Source organism: Corella eumyota, chromosome 5 (genome assembly GCF_963082875.1).
Source record: "Corella eumyota chromosome 5, kaCorEumy4.1, whole genome shotgun sequence".
Classification (NCBI taxonomy): Eukaryota; Metazoa; Chordata; class Ascidiacea; order Phlebobranchia; family Corellidae; genus Corella; species Corella eumyota.
Genome location: NC_137494.1, coordinates 9776164 through 9797543, shown reverse-complemented (window position 1 = coordinate 9797543; position 21380 = coordinate 9776164). Strand labels below are relative to the sequence as shown.

Sequence of the window (21380 nt, the reverse complement as noted above, 5' to 3'; positions counted from 1 at the left end):
AAGTAAACATATACCAATATATACAACAAGACAATGTAAAACCTTTGATTACTTAATAAATTAGTCGAATTCACCATGTTCAGACTTCTTTATTTTATGTTTTTTATCAATGGAATTTTATCCTATAGTTTTAATGAGAAGTATCAGAGTGAAAAAGAGCTTGTGGAAATAAAATCTTATTATGAATCTTTTAGCAAATTTTTGAGCAAGATTCAAACAGGGGGAGCTGGTCTTTCTGAGGTTTTGGAAAATTTTCAAAAGTAAATAAAAAATGCTGTTAAAGTACAACAAAATGTTTAATAAAAATATCATATTTCTAGTTTAGTTCATTTTAGTAAGCCTATACAAGGTTGTGAAGACTTATAAGGACTATTGCAGTTTGCAAAAATAAATGTTTGTTTTTATTTAACAGGGTGTTTGAAGAATTGAAAAATGAAAATAATAATATTACCGATGATGCCATCAACTTAGAGTTATGTATCAAGGAATTTGAAATTATTATAAATGACACAGTAGATCTAAAATTTTATGCTTTAAGATGTAATATTTTATATTATGTTATGCAAAAAATAATTTCAATTTTAGTTTTAAAAAAAAAAAAATTTAAATTTATTTTAGTCAATGAAAAATAACATGTACATATCATCTGTGCTAACCTTGAATAATTTCTATATAAATTTTAATAATTAAAGTTGTGTTAAAATTTAAAAAGTTTCGCTTTCTTTAGTTTAACTAAATAAAAATATTTGAGCTAATTTCAGTTTGGGATTCATGGGCTGTTCCTGAAAGTGGAATATTAGAGGGAAATGTAAGATGGCCTGGTCATTATTATGAATGCTTGGAAGCAAAAAATAATGAAGAAACTGACTTACAGGAGGTTAAAGGAAGATGGTGTAACTCCTATTTGGGACAACGACTTGTTGTCAGTTTTTTTTTTTTTAATTTAAATTTGCAATTAAAAATTTTATGAATAAGTTTACAAAAGTAGACTATTTGATAACTTATTAATTTTTATCCCATTTTTTTTCTTAATGTGGTTATCCCAATACAGTTTTAAATTGATTTTTAGCACCTATTTCTAAGTTTTAATTGCAATATTATATATTTACAATTATCAGATGGTTAACCTGCTAATTAGTTTCAGCTGAGGAGGTTTTTTAACTTTTACAGCGGAATAATCAATTTTTTTTACAAATTTAGCACACTGCCATCTTATGATTTATATAACATTAAACACTAAATAATATTAACTTTTAGAGTCCATCATTTGGTACACCCATTGATATCACATGGGGGAGTTGTTTTCCATCAGTTTGTTCCCAAACCTCCGTTAAAACAATCTTAAGTTTAGTTCTTTCAGAGGTCAACTTTTTACCACCATTGTTAGATGTTTATTGTCCTGTTCCTTTTACTAGTTTTACAACACCAGATATCATTGGATTGTAAGACTTCTTGTTGGTCTACAATCTAATTTTTATTTTTTACCATTGTTGCAAAAGAATAAAAATGGTTCATTTAGGTTGTTTTTATTCCGCAGCTTAACATTATTTTTATTTAAATTTTTTTAATATGTTATACTATAAAATGTAATTCTAATTTTTAATATTTATGACTAGGGTAATAATAATTCTGCTGCTTTGTCTGGTTGTGGTTGGGACTTTCAGAGGTATTTATGTAAATTCAAACCCCAAAACATCATCATTTGAATCCACTGTTTGGTGGGGTAAGTTTATATTAAATTTTTAATTACAGAGAAAAAGTTTTTTGTGGTATGCAAATATATTATTTCTGAAATTTATTTTATTATTTACTTTTTTTTATTAATGTAATTTTGAACCCTTGTTTAAAAAATAATCATAGCGATAAAAATTAACTGCATTTTTGTGTCGAATATTTTATGATATGTTATTCTGATCTAAACATTTTTAGGTAAAATATTGGATTGCTTTTCAATAATCTCTAATGGTCGAAAAATATTATCAATTGAAAGAAGGCCTGGGATTTTGCCAATTTTGGATGGAGTGAGGTTTCTAAGTACAACCTGGGTTATATTGGGTCATTCTATGATGTTGCCTTTGTATGGAGTTGGTAAAAAAATTCATTAAAAAAGTTTAAAAGATATTTAATTAATAACAATTGAACTTTCTTTTAGACAGCCAATTGAAGCACGTGTAAATAAGAAATACTAGAATATTATTTATAAATTTTTTTTGTATATATTTATTTTTTTATTTCCGATGTGGGAAGGTCAAATGCGCGACCTAAACATAGAGTAACATAATTTACTCCATCCCAGTCTCAAGTTGTCTTTAGCAGTTTGAGAAATTATATAGATTATAATTGCCTGGTAATTATGCTGCTGACCCATGACCTTATGGTGGTGTAGCAAGTGTTCTTACCACTACACCACGCTGCCAGATATGTTTATTAGTTTAAACATTAAATATTTACTTAAAATTACCTGTTAAAATAATAACTTCACCTGCAAACATCTAAAAATCTATATAAAAATGTTTCTAGACAATGGAGTGTTTGCATCAAGAACAATAAGAGAACATTTAACACTTTTAATGCCGGTTGAAAATGGGACATTTTCAGTTGATAGTTTTTTCTTTCTTAGTGGTTTACTTGTCGTTTATTTGACTTTAAAACATTTGAACAAAACTAGGGGAAAGATTAACATCCTTTTAATGTATTTGCAACGCTTTTTAAGGTAAAAGTTTTTTATTATTATAAATTTTTTTATTTAATTGTTAACAGGGTTATATTAATTTTCCAATATGTTAAAATTTTATTTTAAAATATTAGCTTATTTGTTGTTTCAAAGTTCAGTTTACATAAAGTATCAAATTACTCTTTAACCAATTGGGGTAAACTTAATATGACCCACCCCTATTTGCTTTGGTAATGGTCAAAGTTCGATTTAAATTACATTTGCTTTAAAATATTTATAGCTGGATTAATTAACATATTGCTTCTGCAATGTTTATCTCATTAATCAAAGAATTCCTAAAAACAATAAAAATGTCATATTATAGATTAACACCAGTTTATGCTTTTTTGATTCTCCTTTCAACTGGATTAATTAAGTACTTCGGATTTGGTCCATTTTGGAATAAGTTTGCAAATACTTCATGTAATGTTTGTAAAAAATATTGGTTCTCCAATCTACTTTATATTAACAATTTTTATCCTATCAGCTCTGAGGTAATTTTGTTTTACAGAAGTCTAAATATTATATCTCACTTTATTGCAACCGGTTAAATAAAAATAAAGTTGCAATATTGAACTTTTTTTTTTATTTATTTTTTTTAAATAAATTTAACATGATGAAAAAAATTTAAATATATATATACATTGATATTAAACTTTTAAAAGTGCAAAAATTGTACAAAATTGTTTAGTGTTTTTCCTGGGGATGGTACTTGGCTAATGACATGCAGTTTTATTTAATTTCGCCATTTTTTGTGATTTTAATTTACAAGTAGGTTTTTTCATATTTTATTAATTAATGTTAAACGAATAACATATAAAAATTTTATATTTGGTTTAGTACTAGTTTATTTAAAATTACAAATTAAATTATATTTTAATGGTAAAAATGTTTAAAATTCAAATGTTATCAATGATTTTATTGGTGTTATTGTAATAGATGGCCAAAAGTGGGTTTAGTAACACTTGGAACAGCAATAGTTGGAAGTATTGTTTTAACTGGGATTTTCGCTGATGGTTTGCCACCACCACCAATCCTACAATCACTGCAAATTACTGTGTAAGTAAGTTGGTTTAAATAACTCATAAATTACTGTAATATTTTTTTTGTTAAAATTCCCTTTTTTTATTATGTATATAAATTTTATATTAAAATTTTGTTTGTACACGTATTGGTTATGCAATTATTTTAATTTTTGTTTGGAGTTTTGCTACTTTAATGATGGTTATTATACTGCAGTGATAAATTATTGCAAACATTGCAATTTGTCTTTAATGATTACGTCAATAACTTTGCTTAAACGTTTTATATATAACTTTGAGTGTCAGTCTAATGCGATAAGCTTACATACAAATATGTTAAACAAGATTTGCTTTATTGGTAATTAAACATGTAGAATATTTGTATTGGGTCAGTGGCTTTATTACCATTTGCCCCGCCTTTATCCAGTATATTTTTTAGGTTTTTGTATGAAAACAGGCAGCGTGGTGTAGTGGTCAGAACACTCTCCTACCGTACACAAGGTCCTGGGGGCGTTCCCCAGTAATCTCATGCTGTAGCCCCCTTGAGTAAGGCGGTATAAATGGTACAAACTGCTGCTGAGCCAGCCTTAATTATCAGCCAATTATAATCTATATTATCCCAAACTGCAAGGACAACTTAAGACTAGGTCGGGGTAACTGGTGTTACTCTGTGTTTAGGTCGCGCATTTAACCTTCCCACATCAAGGATAAAGATATATACAAAATATTGTTATTCTTTAATAGTTTACAAATTTTATCTTTTTATTAGATTATCTCGTTTTGTAATCAACACAACAGCAGATGATCCAAGTTATAAAGACGAATATCGGGCTAATATTTACCACATGCCTTGGTATCGATTCGGTGCTTATGGAGTTGGAATGGTGACTGGTTATATTTTATATACCACTAAACGAAAAATTAAATTACATAAGGTTTGTTTGTAACTGAAAAAATAAAGACACTGTACATTTAATTAAAAACTTAGCTGAAAAAGAGTTTTAATTTAAAAAAGGCATTGAAACATAATGACATGACACAATTATGTTAGCTTGCTTTAATCTCACTTAAGGAAGGAGTTGTATGAGCTTCTGCTGAGCCAAAACAAATCGGCAATTATAAAAAAACTTTATTCCAAACTACCTAAGTTAATTAAAGGCTGGGTTCAAGTAACAAAATTGACTCAATACTTATGCCACGAAGTCGGCCTTTTTACATTGAGGATATTTAAAGAAGAAACAATCATTTTAGTTCAAGCTTAGACAAACTCAATCACATCTGTGATGCTCTAGTTGAAAAGTTTTCAGTATATATATTTTTTAATTTTAGGGGTTTGTTGTTTATTGTTGGTGCAGTGCAATTGCCATTTCTATGGCAATTATTTATGGTCCCTATAAACATGTTAAGAATAAAACAGTTATTGAAAATGACAAAATTTCTGATTTTTATAATGCAATAACAAGACCTTTATGGGCTTCTTGTTTGGCTTGGGTTACTGTGGCTTGTAGTGTTGGTTACGGGGGTGGGTATTTTATTTAAAAGTTTAAATTTTCAAGATAGATAAAAATAATTAAATATCGATAAACATTGTTTATGGTAATAATTTCAAAAAATTTTAAAAAAGTTTTTTATTGTTTAATCTTAACTTTCATTGTTATTTAGGACCTATTAAAACTTTCCTAAATTGGAAAATTTTTACTCCGCTAAGCAACTTAACATATGGAGCTTATTTGGTTCATGTTTATGTTATTTTCTGGTTTATGGCAATAAAAGATATTCCATTTCACTTTACAGTAATGAACATTATCTATCTATATTTAGGTTAGTTGATTTTAAACCCTTTTTCATTTTTAATTAAAAAAATAAAAATTTTTGAACAAATTTTAATAAGAAAACAAAAAATTAAAATTTTATATGTTTTTAAAAGTAGACAGTTTATTTATTTTTGATATTTATAAATAGTGACTATAAGCTATGTAAAAATTAATTTAATTTTGACTATTAATATGCAGGGGAAAAAATATTTTATTTTTCAGGCACTTTGGTATTTTCTTTTGCAGTTGCATTTATTGTTGCATTGTTAGTAGAATGGCCGTTTATTGGACTACTAAAAATTTTGTTTTCTGGTGTAAACAGAAAAAATGAATGTAAAAAAAACGAATTGAGTGATAATATCACCCAAGAACCCAAAGTTAGCTTTAGTTTGGGGGAAGTAAACTTGGATTTTAAACCGGAAGGGACCGCTTTTTAATTGTGTGTGTTTTTCATGTATTTACTATAAAAGGTGTAATTTTTTTTACTACTTATACCATAAACAACAAAAAATTTTTGTAAATATTGTAATTACGAAAATGTAGAAAGGAGTTTGTTTTAAAAATCGTTAACCGTGACTAATAAAAACAGCTTGAAATAGGTGTAAGCTTTGGTTCTTTTACAAATTAAAACAAAATATTTTTTTTACGAAATTTTGACTGATTTTGCTTTTAAAGAAATTCGAGCATTAAACTAAATAAAAGTTCTATTAGGTAACATTTGAGCTAGGTAAACTTCAATGTTAAGGAAAACTTAACCTGTACATCCATCGGTTTAAATTCAACATTACATATTCAGATATTATGCAGACATTTACAATAGCTACGTAAACAACTTCATGGCAGTAAGTATTTGTTTCTACATTGAAAAGTATACATTTTTGCAGTCATTAAAATTAAACAGATGATGTTTTTTAAAAAGTTTTATTTGCTTTTGCCAAATAATATTAATGTACTAACAGACTTACATGATACAAAATTTATCTTGATGCTATTGCGAAACAGTTAAAATTTTTATGAGTAAAAAGTGTTATTGATTTGATATCATTACTCAGGTAGTGTTATCTAACTTTTTTTGCTACACCACACATGAGGTCGTGGGTTCAATCCCCACTGAACTCATGCTGTAGCCCCTTTGAGTAAGGCGCTATAAACAGTATGAACTCCTGCTTTATTCCAAACTACCTAAGTTAATTAAAGGCTGGGTTCAAGTAACAAAATTGACTCGTTAATTGTTAAAAAAAATTAAACTCTATTTTGTTTTGTGAATAAATCGTTTACGTTCTAAAACGGTAAATTACTTAGTGCTCAAGTACCAATAAATTCTTGCAAGCCCAATTATTATTTTTTAGGTCGAGTATCTTGACTCGATTGGTCTGTAATAATACTTATATTATCAACCATGGGATCTTAATTAGAAATCTATGGCAAAAATATAATCTGATATTTAAAGGGGTAAGGTTTACTTATGAACCTTACAACAACCCTCTTGTTGGATTTTTTTTTAAATTTTGTATTAAAATATATTGTTATAACCACTACATTGATTTTTTTGTTATAACTACTACATAATAGTTACATTTTGTTATGCCCACTACAGTAATTTAAAAAAAATGCCTTCAAATTAAGTTCTAAAATGAATCTTACCATTATTAGTGGAGTTTATGGGCATACTTTCCCAGTTTATCATTAAATCAAAAAACTTCTGCAAAACTTCTTTTTTTATTTTGCCAGGGTTTGATTTTTATGCCAGCAAACCATGACAATAAGACCATAATCTAGTTTAACAGTAATGTTTAAGTATGTTTAACTTCTGCAAAGCCTTTACAATAAAAGTAAAGTAAGCTTTTAAAAAGATATAAGTTTGCAGACAACTATTTTTATTAAGTTTATTTTTATTTTTAGCCAATAATTTTTCCCACCACACCATCAACACCTACCCCTGACTTAGGAGTTCCTGAATGGGTGTTAATTGGGGCTGCAATCTACCTCGTACTTGTTACTATTATAATTCTTATTAGGCAGTGTTTAGTGGTGAGTTTTTGACCTAAAATATTAGAAAGATATAATACCGAAGTTAAAAAAATTAACTTTGTTATTAAGTTTATTAAAATTTAAAACGAAAAAAAAATTTATTTATATACATAAATTAAAAATTTTATATATATTTTTTTAACCTTTTTTTCTAACATAAACAATTGTTTTATTAAATAAAGGAACTGTGCGAATGTATTTTTGAAAACAAAATTATGGCAAGGCTTTTATGTTGTTGCCAGAAAAATTTAATGCAAAAAGCTTCAGTAAAAGTGGAGGTCAGAGTTAATGACATTGTTTAAAATATTTACCAGTAAAGTTAAATAGATTAAAAACTTAAGGTAATCAATAAAAACAAAAATTAGTAAGAAAAGATTAGTTTTGTTTTAAGGATTATAAAACCCTATTTGTGAGTGTAGTGTTTATTTAAAAAGTATGCAAATTAAGTTACTAATTAGTTTCTATTATTAACTAAGTAAGCCTACTTTATAATTAAACACATTAGGCTTAAAATAAAGTATTGATTAATTTGAAAAAAACTTTAATGGCAAATAATGGCAATAAACTTTAATGCCAACAGAATTGTGTTACAAAAGTTAAAGAAAACTGTTTCCACTCTCGATCAATAGCAGAAAAGGTAGATAGGTTTAAATACTATTATAAGAAAAATAATTTTTAACACATTTGGTGGATTATGTATTTAATTTTTTAAACAGTTAAATATTTAAGAAATAAGAATACAAGAAAGCTTACATTAAATATTGGAGTCAGACCCGCCTTTTTAATAGAGAATTAATAGATTTCTTATTTTCAGAAGCTACAAAAATTGTTTTTTTTTTTTCTTGTTTCAAGACTTAATAAATTATATTTTAATATTATAGAGTCAGGGATTTTGTAGTGGATGTATGTGCTGTGGAAAGTTAGGAGAAAACCAGGATTGTTGTGATTGTTGGATCACATGCGCACAAATTTGTAATTGTAACATCCCTGATTTAAGAAGTTGTTGTGATTCACTTTGTGGACCCAGACAAGTGACTATTTTAATAAATAATTTTTTTTTAAGAGCTTCCCATTTAAGTATATACATGTTACATATTTAAATAGAATTTAGGTACCTTACCTAATTTAATAAAGAATTAATTAGGAGTAACAAAATGATCCAACTGATCATTTGTGATAATTAAATTTATGTTTTAGACTTGTGACTTTGGTGACTGCTCAGGTGGTAGTAACAACTGCTGCTCTGGAGATGTAAGTTATGATGTTTTTTTTTTTTTCTTAAACATACTTTAATTTAGTCACATTAAATAAACTCTTTTAATTTGATATTACATTTAAAATTTTATACACAGTATAATGTAGTTTTAAACTATTTAATTTTTGTACCAGTATATACTTTATATTTTTTGTGGTACTGTGTTTATTAAAGAAAACTTTGAAAAATGGTTGACTTTTAACGCTTTTACCCTCTGAGTAATTAAAAGAAAAAAAATAAATAAAATTTTTTTTTTAAACTTATTTTCATCGGTCAATAGTATTGTTAACAAGATATCAATTATTTATCTCTTTAACCTGCATTATGTTTCAACCTATACTTCTGCAACTTGCCTGATCTTAAAAATGGTGTAAAATTAACTGATAGTTTTTGTTATGCTATAAAAGTACCTTAAATTATAAATATGTTTCTAATCTTTTGTGCATGCTTAATAACAATGTACAGGGAATGCATTGTGCGTGTGCTTGTCAGTCTCCTGACTGCGACACAATCAACTGTTTGTGCTTCGAAATTCAAAGATAAAATGGAGTAAGATGGTATTGTGCATGACTGTTTGGTTTACCTTGCATACTTAGCTAATTGCAGCGGTTAACTGATTTTTTCAGGGTGTTAGCATCTCCCCAAAAATAACAATACTAACATTTTTGCATTAGGCTGTTTGGTGTGCTTTTTGTATAGCTGGTTTTGCATGAATAAATTATTGGATTTTTTTTTATTAAATTTTAATCTTTTTAAAGTTTATTTATTAACACAAACTTTTTAAAAGCCTAAAAATTGTGCTGTACATTACAACATTTAATCTTAACACTAACATTTATGTGACAAATCTTCCAATGATTTTTCTAAATCATTTAACCATGTGCAGCCCTCGTTTATATTAACTCTTTAGTTGCATGCACTTCTAGTATTTTTAGTATTTTTAATGTAGCAGTTGGGAAATAAAAACTTACTTTTTTAACATTGGATCCCTACAATTTAAAAAACAAGAGTTTTCATAAAGCTATTTTTTTAAATATATATTTTTTTAGCTTTAACCCAAACCTATTTACCATAAATAATTTTTTTTCTATTTAGTATATAGCTGCTTAGTAGTATTGTTGTTTATGATAAGTTATTTAATACAGAATCTATAGAAAATATTTATTAATATTTTTATTTAAACTTTCTTTAAAATTTCCTTAAAACTTTTTTATATTATGTTATTAAATTATAAAAAAAAAATTTTTTGATTTGAAATTATTATTTTTTATTTTTTAGACTTCAGCGAGCTGCTGTTCGTGTCCAACTTGCTCAGGTTGTTCATGTCCGACTTGCTCTGATTGTGACGAATGTGTCTGTTGTTGTGTTACTATTAGTCTTACAAACTCCCATTAAATTAAAAATTTGACGCAAAATGTTTTCTTTTTTACCTTTTTTTAGCAGTTTTACATGTAAAAGTTTCATATTTTAATGTTTTTAAAGTTTCTTTAGATTTTGATATCAACCTTATAACCTTTTTTTGTATATTTTTTTATTGTTTTAATGTAAGCAAATTTTAAAATTTGTTTTGTTATATTTAACTGCTTTGTATCATTGCTTTTTCATATATTAATTTTATATTTTTAAATTTCTTTATTTTTATATTTTTAATAAATTATGCTATTATTACTTTGTTTAACTTCAATTAAAAAGAAAGGGTCTTCTTAACTCTATAATTTAAATACCATAATTAAACTTTAAAATTTAATTTTTCACAAGGATATACAAAATTTGATAATTTTTTTCAACGTACACAGCAACAATTTAAAGAAGTAGTTTTCGTTACTGGCAGTTCTTATTGTTATTATCAGGCTTTAAGTGTGGATTTGACCACAAAGCGCTATTTATATCCATAAAGTTTATTAGGTTGTAGCTTGTTAATTTTCGTTTAACCCAAATTGTATGTGAAAAAGTCAAATGCACAACCTAAAAATGGAGTAACATTTGTTACCTTGACCGGGTCTCGTGTTGGCCTTAGCAGTTTAGGATATTATGGAATATAAAAAGTCCTGGCTCAGCAGAAGTTAATACTGTTTATAGCAACTTACTCAGTTCATACCGTTTAAAGAACCTTACTCAAGGGTGCTACAACATGAGAGCAGTGGGAATCGACCCCATGACCTCATGTAGTGAAGCAAGTGTTTTGACTACTACGCTGCCTGTATATATTGTCATTCTTCTTTAGGCTATTAAACACAATGTCCAACAAACTCAACAGTGTTTGAATTATTAAACATGATGAATAAACTAAAAGAATTTTTATTGGACTAGAATTTATTATTGGATATCCATTTAGTACAAAATATAACGAAAACCGTATTGCACAACATAAGGCTTTATAATATTTAGTAAAAATATTTTGCATACAAGTGACAATCTCAGAAAAAATAGGCAATAAACCAATTCAGTATAAAAACTACACAACTTTTTTGTGTCAAACTAAGACACTTTAAAGACAATGGCAATACATTTTATGTTTTTATATTTAGCATATAAAACTGTGTGCTACTCTGAAGGAAAGCATTAGTTAGCAAAGCAAGTTTATGTTAATATCCAAAACAATAATAGAGTTAAATTGTTTGCTATTCAGTAATTATAAAGCTTGTACAATAATAAAGCAATAAGTTTTATACTGCATATAAAACAGATTGAATAAAATAAAACTAACATAGCACAGAAAACTCTAAAAAATTAACTGTTAAAAATTATCACAGTTAGGACTTAACTTGATTAATTGTACAGAAAAATAACCTTTCTTTGTTAATTGTTTTTAAATGCTTTAAAATATAATCAAATAAAAAGGTGTTTGTAGTGTATGTTTAAGCTATTAGCTTAACTATGCTAATAAAAACTATTACATAAATTTATGTGTTTAAAAATTTTTTTTTCATGATATCAGAAAAAAAATTATTTCACAAAATTATAATTATTATAAACCGAATAAAAACAAATAAATGTTTTATAAGATGTCATATAACAATGTTAATTACCCTTCATCCATGATTACTAAATTGTCTTCACATATGTATACCTTCTATTACTTAAATATTATTAGTTTGGTGACCATGCCATAATATACTATAAAATCTTTATGTAAACATTAATACCTTTGGCATGTTTTAAATCATTAAATTGATTTTGTCATTTTTTCCTGTCGCGTTGTTGCAATATTAATTGTATATTGTATTTATTATTTACTTTCATTAATGCGCGAAAAAAAAGGCATTGTAATTTAACTTACAAAATATTTAAAGTATATGTTTGAACTTTTTCTACTAAATAAACATCCATTAATACTAATTACTGCAACATCATCTTCCAATCAAACCTAGGATTAGGGGCATGTGTCAATGTGGGATAGGGGGGTTCTATTATCTGATAAATGCCGATATTCTTTTCTTCCTCAAGAACAATGGAACCACAATAAGGAACCTAAATAAATTTAAAGTTTATTATATGATGTCAGCATAAAAATTATTTTTTTGTAGAATAGAAAAAAAAATTGTTTGTTGATTTACCTTGGTAACTATACCTACAAATTCAGGCATTGGTCTTGGACTTAAACCTTGAATTTGTCTTGAAAGTCCATCAAGTGAACCAGCATGCCCACAAATTAATATATCACCTACAAAAATAACAAAAAATTATATTAATATAAATTATAAATATTTAGTTACTCAAATGTTAAATGTTACCCCATAATGAATATTAGTTGTTTATTAAAAAGAATTTATTTGACAAGTTTTTAAAAGGCACTTTCATAAAAAAAGATACTTTTTTATATATTGAGCTGTTTTATATTAATTCATACCAAATATAATGAAATAAAATATAATAAACTACCTGTTGTACTTGTAAGAACGGAGTTTAAAAATCGATGACAGCGTTTAAAATAATCTGTGCATCTTTCATTTTGAGCCATTTCAGAGGGTTGAATAATTGGGGAGTATGTTGGATTAACATTAATACCGAATGTTTGCAAATTTTTACAACTCATAAACTTTGGCAATCCACCTACAAATATTTTGTAATTTGCCTTAATTTTAATTAAAAGTTCTTAAAAAGCTGTTTATAATCAGATTTATTTTACCTGGACTCCATTTCATCCATTCATACAATCCCAGATCAATTTTAATTTTAAGATCTTTAGACAAGTGCATTCCTTTAAAAAAGAAATTATGATAGAATTGCAAAACAATGAAAAATTTGCAATGAAAGTATATTAATGTTAGTAGAACATAAACATTTTAAACAATATTGTTATAAGTATAAAGATTATCAAATTGTTAATTTAAAAATAGTAATACAAAAAGTGATGTAAATACCTTTTAAAATAGAAGTTGCTGTTTGTAAGCATCTTAACGATGGACTAGAAAATGCATGCTGTATGTCTACACCCAAATCTTTTAGAGCTTGGCCAGTAAGATATGCCTGTAACAATAACACTTAGTTTCAGTGTTTAAAACTTACATTATCACAAGGCATCACACAATAGCCTTCGTTTTATTGTTTTTATTTCCCCTTTTTTATTTAATATAGCAGTTTGGGCTTATAACGCAAAAAACTTTTCAGTTAAAAAAGACAATATTAATTTTAGGACATAAATACTCAATAACAAAAATTTAGGACATAAATACTCAATCAAGACTGAATTACAATTACTAAAATGACCCTTCCTCTTAGTTAACCATTTACATAAATATTTTAAACCCTTTGGGTGAAACCTTTTTTTTTTCTAAAATCATTAGCATACGATAAGCTGGTTTAAATACATCATGAATTTCCCCTATAATGAGAAACCAAACAAACTTACTTGATGGGAACCCATTTCAGTAATTGGACTATCTTTATGGAAATCTGATGGCCCACCTGGTCTTACAGGTAATTTTGACGGCATGTTTAAGTTTTTTCTATGATATTGACCTATAATCATTTAACTTAATTAGTTTCATAATCTTTACCAATAAATTTAAAAACATATATGATGGTCTACTATAGGGGCCTGTGTAACAAAATGTTTTAATCTACATGCTGGAAAAATTTTTTTTTAATAAAATTGTAATCTTTTAAATAAATGTTACAAGTGGTTAAATTTTAAAATACCATGTCTACTAAATTTTACAATAAAAACCTTTATCATCAAATGATAGTGTTGTCCAATCTTTTCCGAAAGTAACATCAACTCTTTCAGCATGGCGAAAAATATAAATTCTGCGAGCTTTTTGAGATAAACTGGGCGTAACAGACACCACATTGCGTGTCTTATTAACCTTTGATTTTTTTATATTTTAACAATTGTTAAAATCAAGTAATGATCTTAACAGTTATTGGCTAGTAACAACTTAGCTATGTTGAATTAAACGCCATTTCAAGTTTAACTTTACCTTCTAACTAATTTTAACAACCTTTTATATAATATTATACTTAATTTGTTAATCTATTCTATTTTGAAGACGAAAATCAAATCTTGTTAATAATTTTAAACTTATAAACACAAAAAAAGAACAAACCTGGGCATACAAATCGGGAGGTTTTGAAACAGGTTCACTTGCTTCTACCTTAGGCTCAGAAGTAGTTTGCTGATCATTTATATCCTGAACATAACCGATATTGTTATCTTAAAAAGTTAGTGCTATAACAGTTCAGGGTTAAATAGATAATAATTTAATGCAGTGTTTAAAAAAATGGGTAAGTATAACAAACATCACATTCTAACAGTGTTTGGTTTATTACTTGCCTGTTGCATCAAAGCCTGAGCTGAACTATAACCAGTTGTATGAAATTCATCTGCCCCCTTTGTGTACCTTCTACCTAATTTTACTTCTGGCGTACTTGAGCTTGATTTGGACATAAGAACATATTTCCTGCAACAGTTATCCAAAATTATTCAACTGTAAATCATTGTAGTGCATTTTAACGTTACTTAATATATAAATCAATAGCAAACTTCAAACAATGCAGCTTTTACGTTGTATTAATTTTTTTGTAATATTTTATTAAATGTGGCAATTTAATGTTGACATTTTAATTTCAAAAACCAAGTAGTCACTAACTTATAATGATCAAACCAAAAAACACAAAATAAAATAATTCTCAGTTAGTGTTTTAATGAATAACTAAACAAAATCCATTATTTTTAACCCTAGTTTTTCAACAAAAAATAAATAAATTACATAAAAAAAAAATATTTAATTTAAGTTTGCAATAATGTTATTAATATCATAATACACATTTTTCAAAATATTGGGAACCTAAAAATAAACATTCAATTATACCCCGTATAAAAACAATAGCCTCCTAACAATTTTAAAATGACAAATTTATTTAATAATGGTGTAAACAAAAACATATGGAAACGGTGAATCCTAAAAAAGGTTAATAGCCAATAAAACATTAAATGAAAATTGCCAAATGTTTAAATATTTACTAGTTATTAAAACATTAGATCAATGTGTTTAATGTCAACAAACTAAACATTTAATATTTTCAACAAAATTTTCAAATCCTAATAGAACAATAAACTTATTGATTTTTTTTTTATTAACCAATATAAAAATTAAAAAAATAACAAGAACACTATAGCCATGGTAGCTTGAAAATGTTTAGAACCATAATTTATTTGACACACTTTTTTAATTTTGCACAAAAATGTTCAATATAAAATAAAAATCTCACTTATGGATGGTCCATGTGTCAGTGTCTGTTGACTTTTCTGTGTGGGTTGCCGGAAAAAATCCACTGCAACCAGTCATCCATGAAGTTCCAAAAAACCAACCCTCAAATCTTAACATAAAAACTTGTGTTCTTGCAAATTTTAAAGGTAAAAAAAATTTTAAGATCTACACAATCTTTAAAAACTATTAAAATATAAACAACAAACTATTTTTAAAGTAACATAATTATAACCTTTTGTTAATTGTTGTACAATGTATTAGATATTTATAAAATATTAATTTTGATTAAGACTGTTAAGCCAGGGATTTTTTAAACTTAACCAAAAACATTATTTTTTTAAGCACTTACTTAGGAAGTTCTCCTTCGTTAGATTGACCAACAAAAATACAATCTCCATTAATAAGTTGAAGATGACTTTCTGTGTTACTAGTTGGGCTATAAGGGTACAGAACTCGCAGCGTCTGTATTATTTTCAAGCATAATAAAGTTAATATTTTTACAAAAATAATTACAAAAAACTTAACTAAAATATATTAAAATTGTTCGCTAATTGATGCTTAGTCTTTTTTACCTCAAGAACAAACAAGACCAGACCTTAAAAAATAACTATTTTGGCAAATACAAATTGCTTTATCGGTTGGTAAAATATTTCTTTTTTAAATTTTGTATATTATAAAACATAACTTTGCATTTAATTGTAGAAACAAATACACTTCTATTCAATTTTTGCTTGGTTTCATTTTTTTTAACCACATCAGCAGTTTTTTATTCTTGTTCATCAGAATCATGCAAATTTTAAAAGGGTGTTTTAAAAATGCATACTATCTTCATTACCACAGTTATTCCCCACTATTATGGTCCATTAATCTTTTAAATTATATTCTACTTTTGCGTTTCCTAACTTTATAATATAAACAAACTTTATTGAATATTCGGCTTACCCTAACTCTCTGTAATATTGGTAACACCAGGGATGAACAGTTTGGGGTGGTAATATAAGATTAGATATGCAATATGTTTAACTTGGAGAATGCAATACAAACATTTTCAGTTATTTATCAAATGTTGGAAGATAATTTTATAGTACATTTTTAAAACGATAACATTTCAAAAAAAATATTTGGCAAAACTAAAATTGGATGAAAACTACAATTTTTTAAAGGGAATAAAAATTTTACCTCACAATCACCAAAGGATGGGTCCTTCGAATAAAGTCTTATTTCCCAGGTTGATGGTTTATTCAAGTCAATTTGTTTGGCTAATTTTTCCAGTTCTTTAAAATGATTGGGTGGAAACTTATAAGCCAAAGTTATATGAAGTTGTTTGTTGCTATGAGAAACTACTTTAGTGCCTGAAAAAAAACAAAGAATAATGCTAAATTCAACTAGAAAAGTTTTGTTTACTTAATAAGCAAGCTATGTATTTCATAATTATATTAAAAACTTGAAAAAAAACTAATCCTCAAAAAAAATCAATTGTTTTGTCTATGGTACTTGTTATAAAAAATATATTTAAGGTATATACGTGAAAGATAATTAAAAATAGAGTCAGCTTGTTGTTTTATATACGGTTATTAACCAGAATATTAACAACTGCTTTCAGTTGCATCTAAATCAACATAGATAACCTGAAATTTTTTCTGCTTCTTCTGCAAAGTAGTCAGATAATTTTCTTAAAAATCCTGCCGCCTTTTCTTCTAAAAACAGCCCAATGTAATTTTGTGTGGAGAAATATTCTAGTGCAAACTTGTATGAATCTGCTTCATTGCATGCTCGTTGGCAAGCTTTAGTCGTTGCACGAACTAAATTGGAAACACCTTCATCTTTGCACTATAAGTTTAAAGGTTTTATTGATTTAGTAGTAATACAAAATTGAGTACCACCATAGGTGTATATGCCTTAAAGCAATTTATTTTTTATTAGCAAAAACAACAAATTAATAAAAAAAAAACGACAGCGTGGTGTAGTGGTAAAAACTTTTGCTACACCACACATGGGGTCATGGGTTTAATCCCCACTGACCTCATGCTGTAGCGCACTTAAGTAAGGCCCTATAAACAGTAACTCCTGCTGAGCCAGCATTTAATCAGCAGTATAAATATCGGGCAATTATAATTTATAATATCCCAAACTGCCACAGGCAACTCTAAACTGGGTCAGAGTAACTGATGTTACTCTATGTTTAAGTTGCGCATTTGACATTCCCACATCGAGGATAAAGACATATACAAAAAAAATGTTAAATGTTCCATACTTTGAAAAAAGAGCAAAGAGTGACATGTGGAAAAGAGTTATGTACTCCATTTCGACCGCATTTTAAAAGAGATTCTTGCCAAAATTCTTCCAACTTTAAACCAAATGGACCTTTACATGCAAAATACAGAAAGTACTTTTACATGCAAAATACAGAAAGATACAATAAAGCTGATTGGGAGTATATAAATATGATTTTTATTTAAATCCAATTTATAAGCCTTTAAAAAAGTATACATATTAGCTGTAAGGTTAAATTACAACAGTAAGCAAATACTTGTTTTGGCAAAATTATGATAATTAATCAACTTTAAATATTTATGTCTTTTATTCAGCAATGTGTATTATGGTATATATAAATAACAGTACCTACCTGCAGGGCAAGCATATAAAATAAATTCTCGTGGTTCTATTTTATCTAGCATAGGATCTTTAACATGAGCAAATATCCTGAAAAATGTATAAGAACTGGTTATGTAAAGTGGAATTACATTTATCAAGCATAGCATTAAAAAAATAACAAATTAAATAATTCAGTTCATACCAATCACATGCAACTTGAACACCGGCATCTCCTGTGGCTGCTAAGGCTTTTAAACTAAAAAAAATAATAATAAAAACCTAAATATTTATCCCGCAGAATATAAATAGTTAACTCTATTACCTTAACCTGTATGAATTGTTTATTGGAATTTTAAATAATAAAGAGTTTATATTTCTATATAGCATATTTAATAACTTAAATACAAGATGATCAACTTAAACAATAAAAAACTTTTTAATTTGCCATTGCAATTTTTTTTAAATTAATTAACTCATAATAACTTGTCAGTTGAGATAGTTGTTTATAGTACTAACTTAAAGATGCAATGACAAGGACTGATGATATACAGTTTAGTACTTTATGATTTTGTCATTATACATTGTTATCAGGTTTACTATTGCTTAATTATTTTTCTGCTGTTTGGTTTCTCATTACCACCATTGCATCTTACCAAATTGTCGTAGTCACTAACTCAAATACCAGCAGTGGGATTTGGGCGTAATGTCTGCCTATTACGATGATCAGTGAATTTTTTGTTAGGTTTTTCATGCATTAAAAATAGTAACAAAAAAAGGATGGAGCATATTAATAGTTAAAACATATATAGGCTTGAACATATAATGGTTAAAACATATATGCCATAAATATTATTGTGTACACAAAGATCTTAAATTTGCAGGAATAATTCTTTGATATGAATGTATACAAATTATTTTTAGATAAATATTATATAAGTTAAATAAAATTTTCTAATGTTTAGCTTTTTTTTGTATATATATGATATTATCTTTATCTTCGATGTGGGAAAGTCGAATGCGCGACTTAAACATAGAGTAACATCAGTTACTCCGACCTAGTCTCGAGTTGCCTGTGGCAGTCTGGGATAGCTTAGCGGTGGCAGTTAGAAACACTGGTTAAAAATTTCACAGACTTCAAATGTCCTAGATAGTGATAATAGATAAAGATGGCGCAGCTACTACTACTTTAAGACCCATTTTCTAACTTATTTATCCTTAATGTGAAAGGTTAACTTCATCACCAAAACATAGTGTAACATTTGCTACCTTTACCCACTTTCAGGTTGACTTTGGCAGTTTTCGATATTATAAATTATTATTGTCTAATATCAGTAATTGATATATAAGCCAGTAAGCTGCTAATTAAGTATTGGCTTAGCAGAAGTTGTTACTGTTTATAGCGGCTTACTCAAGAACGTTACAGCATAAAAGCAGTGGGGATCAAACCCAGGACCCCATTTGTAAATTTGTTTAAACAAAATAATTTTTTACTCACGCCCTTTCTTTTGGAAAGCCCATGTTTTTAAGAACTTGCAACGATGAAGAATTTCTAAGTAAAGTATCAACTGCATTGTGCTGCAAAAATAAACCCTGATCGTCATTCATTTTTAATCAAATAGTATTAATCCATACAGCCGTACAATCGGAAAGACAGAGTTTTACAGGATTTTGTCTTCTCGCCAAAAATAAACCGACATCAGGACTTGGTACTGATTATTTCAATTTTTATATACAAGCTAAAAATATGATGGCCATCCTATTTTTAAGATAGAAAACTGTCATATGACCGAAAACCATTTTTCCGAATCTACAATTGACCGAAAATCAAATGCCTAAAAAGGAAATTTTAATAACCATAAATACATTCTTACTAACCCCTTTTTTAACCTAACCCTCTTTTTTTGGTAATGCATTTTATTGTGTAAAAAAAATTAACCAAATTTCGGTTAATTTTTGTTTACCTAATTATGATTTTCGGTTAAATGTAAATTCGGTTCAATTAGTTTCGGTAATGAAGCATACCTTTTAAGATAAGTGGGAACATTTACTCAACCGTTAAGTTTTTTTCCTTGTTGTATGGGGTCGACTGAAAATGAGAGAATGGAAATTGAAGGAACGTAAAATGAAGGAATGGAAAATGAAGGAACTGGAAAATGAAGGAACGGAAAATGAAGGAACCGGAAAATGAAGAAACGGAAAATAAAGGAACCGGAAAATGAAGGAACGGAAAATGAAGGAACCGGAAAATGAAGGAACGGAAATTGAAGGAAAGTGAAAAAGGGAGTAGCGGAATCCTAAAAAAATAAAACGCGGAAATACCGTTGACTGTTTATTTAGGTTTACTGTCATTTATTTGAGAACTGATAAGCGATAATGAGTTAATTTTTATTACCCCAGCATACCCTAACCCTCTTCTATAAAATGCCCGTTTATTTCTAAAATAATATCGACTTAAATACAAATAAATAGTCAACGGTATTTTCGCGTTTTATTTTTTTTAGAATTCCGCCTCTCCTTTTTTCACTTTCCTTCAATTTTCGTTCCTTCATTTTCCGGTTCCTTCATTTTCCGTTCCTTCATTTTCCGGTTCCTTCATTTTCCGTTCCTTCATTTTCCGGTTCCTTCATTTTCCGTTCCTTCATTTTCCGGTTCCTTCATTTTCCGTTCCTTCAATTTCCGTTCCTTCATTTTCCATTCCCTCAAATCCCGCGTCCCCGTTGTATGTGACTTGCGATGATCCTACATTCTACAATAACAATAATATTGTGTAATCTTTGTTGTAAGGCAAAAAAAATCAAAAGGGGTAAAAGTAAGGAAGGCAAAAAAATGAAATTTGAAAAATAAATGTCAACCTAAAAATTTGGGGAAAGGTTTATAGGTATTTATTTTACTCTAAAAATTTAAAGTGGGCAGTTGTGCATAAAAAGTGATGTGACATATGTTGTTCCTGTAGTCGTTTTTTTAATTTAAATAAAAACATGCTTCTTGAATACAAAAAATTTGGATAACTAATGATTTAGCTTTAAATCCGGTATAGATGTTATGTATAATTATATGTATGCTACGCAAAAAGTAACTGCCATAGTATACTATAAAATTTTTACGAAAACTTTCAGTATTTATATTTTGTTTTTATTCATTTAATTAATTTCCTCATTTTTTTTCTAGTACCATTAATATATTATTTATTGTATATTTTCCTAATACTTTTATGCGCGAAAAAACTAAATAAAATTT

General features: G+C 27.5%; 3 protein-coding genes across 5 annotated transcripts; 2 read left to right on the top strand and 1 right to left on the bottom strand.

The window, feature by feature from the left end:
* Window positions 1-75: 75 nt before the first annotated feature.
* On the top strand, window positions 76-5561 carry LOC145753466 (nose resistant to fluoxetine protein 6-like). Its single transcript, XM_082569876.1, has 11 exons — window positions 76-260; window positions 413-512; window positions 752-922; window positions 1258-1442; window positions 1617-1723; window positions 1930-2088; window positions 2521-2713; window positions 3653-3772; window positions 4505-4670; window positions 5065-5257; window positions 5398-5561. The coding sequence occupies exons 1-11, from the start codon at window positions 76-78 to the stop codon at window positions 5559-5561; spliced, it is 1743 nt and encodes a 580-aa protein (XP_082426002.1).
* Window positions 5562-6189: 628 nt separating this feature from the next.
* LOC145752876 (uncharacterized) lies at window positions 6190-10424 on the top strand. Of its 3 annotated transcripts, none has more exons than XM_082569239.1 (6): window positions 6190-6391; window positions 7452-7580; window positions 8462-8611; window positions 8778-8831; window positions 9301-9384; window positions 10114-10247. In XM_082569239.1, exons 1-5 carry the CDS (start codon window positions 6386-6388, stop codon window positions 9376-9378), a joined length of 417 nt encoding a protein of 138 aa, XP_082425365.1. In that variant the 5' UTR covers window positions 6190-6385; the 3' UTR covers window positions 9379-9384; window positions 10114-10247. The 3 variants fall into 3 exon arrangements, with proteins under 3 accessions (XP_082425365.1, XP_082425367.1, XP_082425364.1); XM_082569241.1 differs by having other exon boundaries at window positions 9301-9392; window positions 10114-10227; XM_082569238.1 differs by lacking the exon at window positions 9301-9384 and having other exon boundaries at window positions 10114-10424.
* A 712-nt stretch (window positions 10425-11136) lies between these two features.
* LOC145751909 (ubiquitin-associated and SH3 domain-containing protein B-like) lies at window positions 11137-19931 on the bottom strand. Its single transcript, XM_082568061.1, has 17 exons — window positions 19639-19931; window positions 18346-18399; window positions 18175-18251; window positions 17803-17912; window positions 17177-17378; window positions 16728-16900; window positions 15898-16010; window positions 15550-15657; window positions 14612-14738; window positions 14385-14468; window positions 14006-14144; window positions 13688-13797; window positions 13200-13305; window positions 12965-13036; window positions 12718-12888; window positions 12393-12499; window positions 11137-12306 (listed from the first exon to the last, which is right to left on the bottom strand). Exons 1-17 carry the CDS (start codon window positions 19746-19748, stop codon window positions 12175-12177), a joined length of 1995 nt encoding a protein of 664 aa, XP_082424187.1. The 5' UTR covers window positions 19749-19931; the 3' UTR covers window positions 11137-12174.
* Window positions 19932-21380: the final 1449 nt, after the last annotated feature.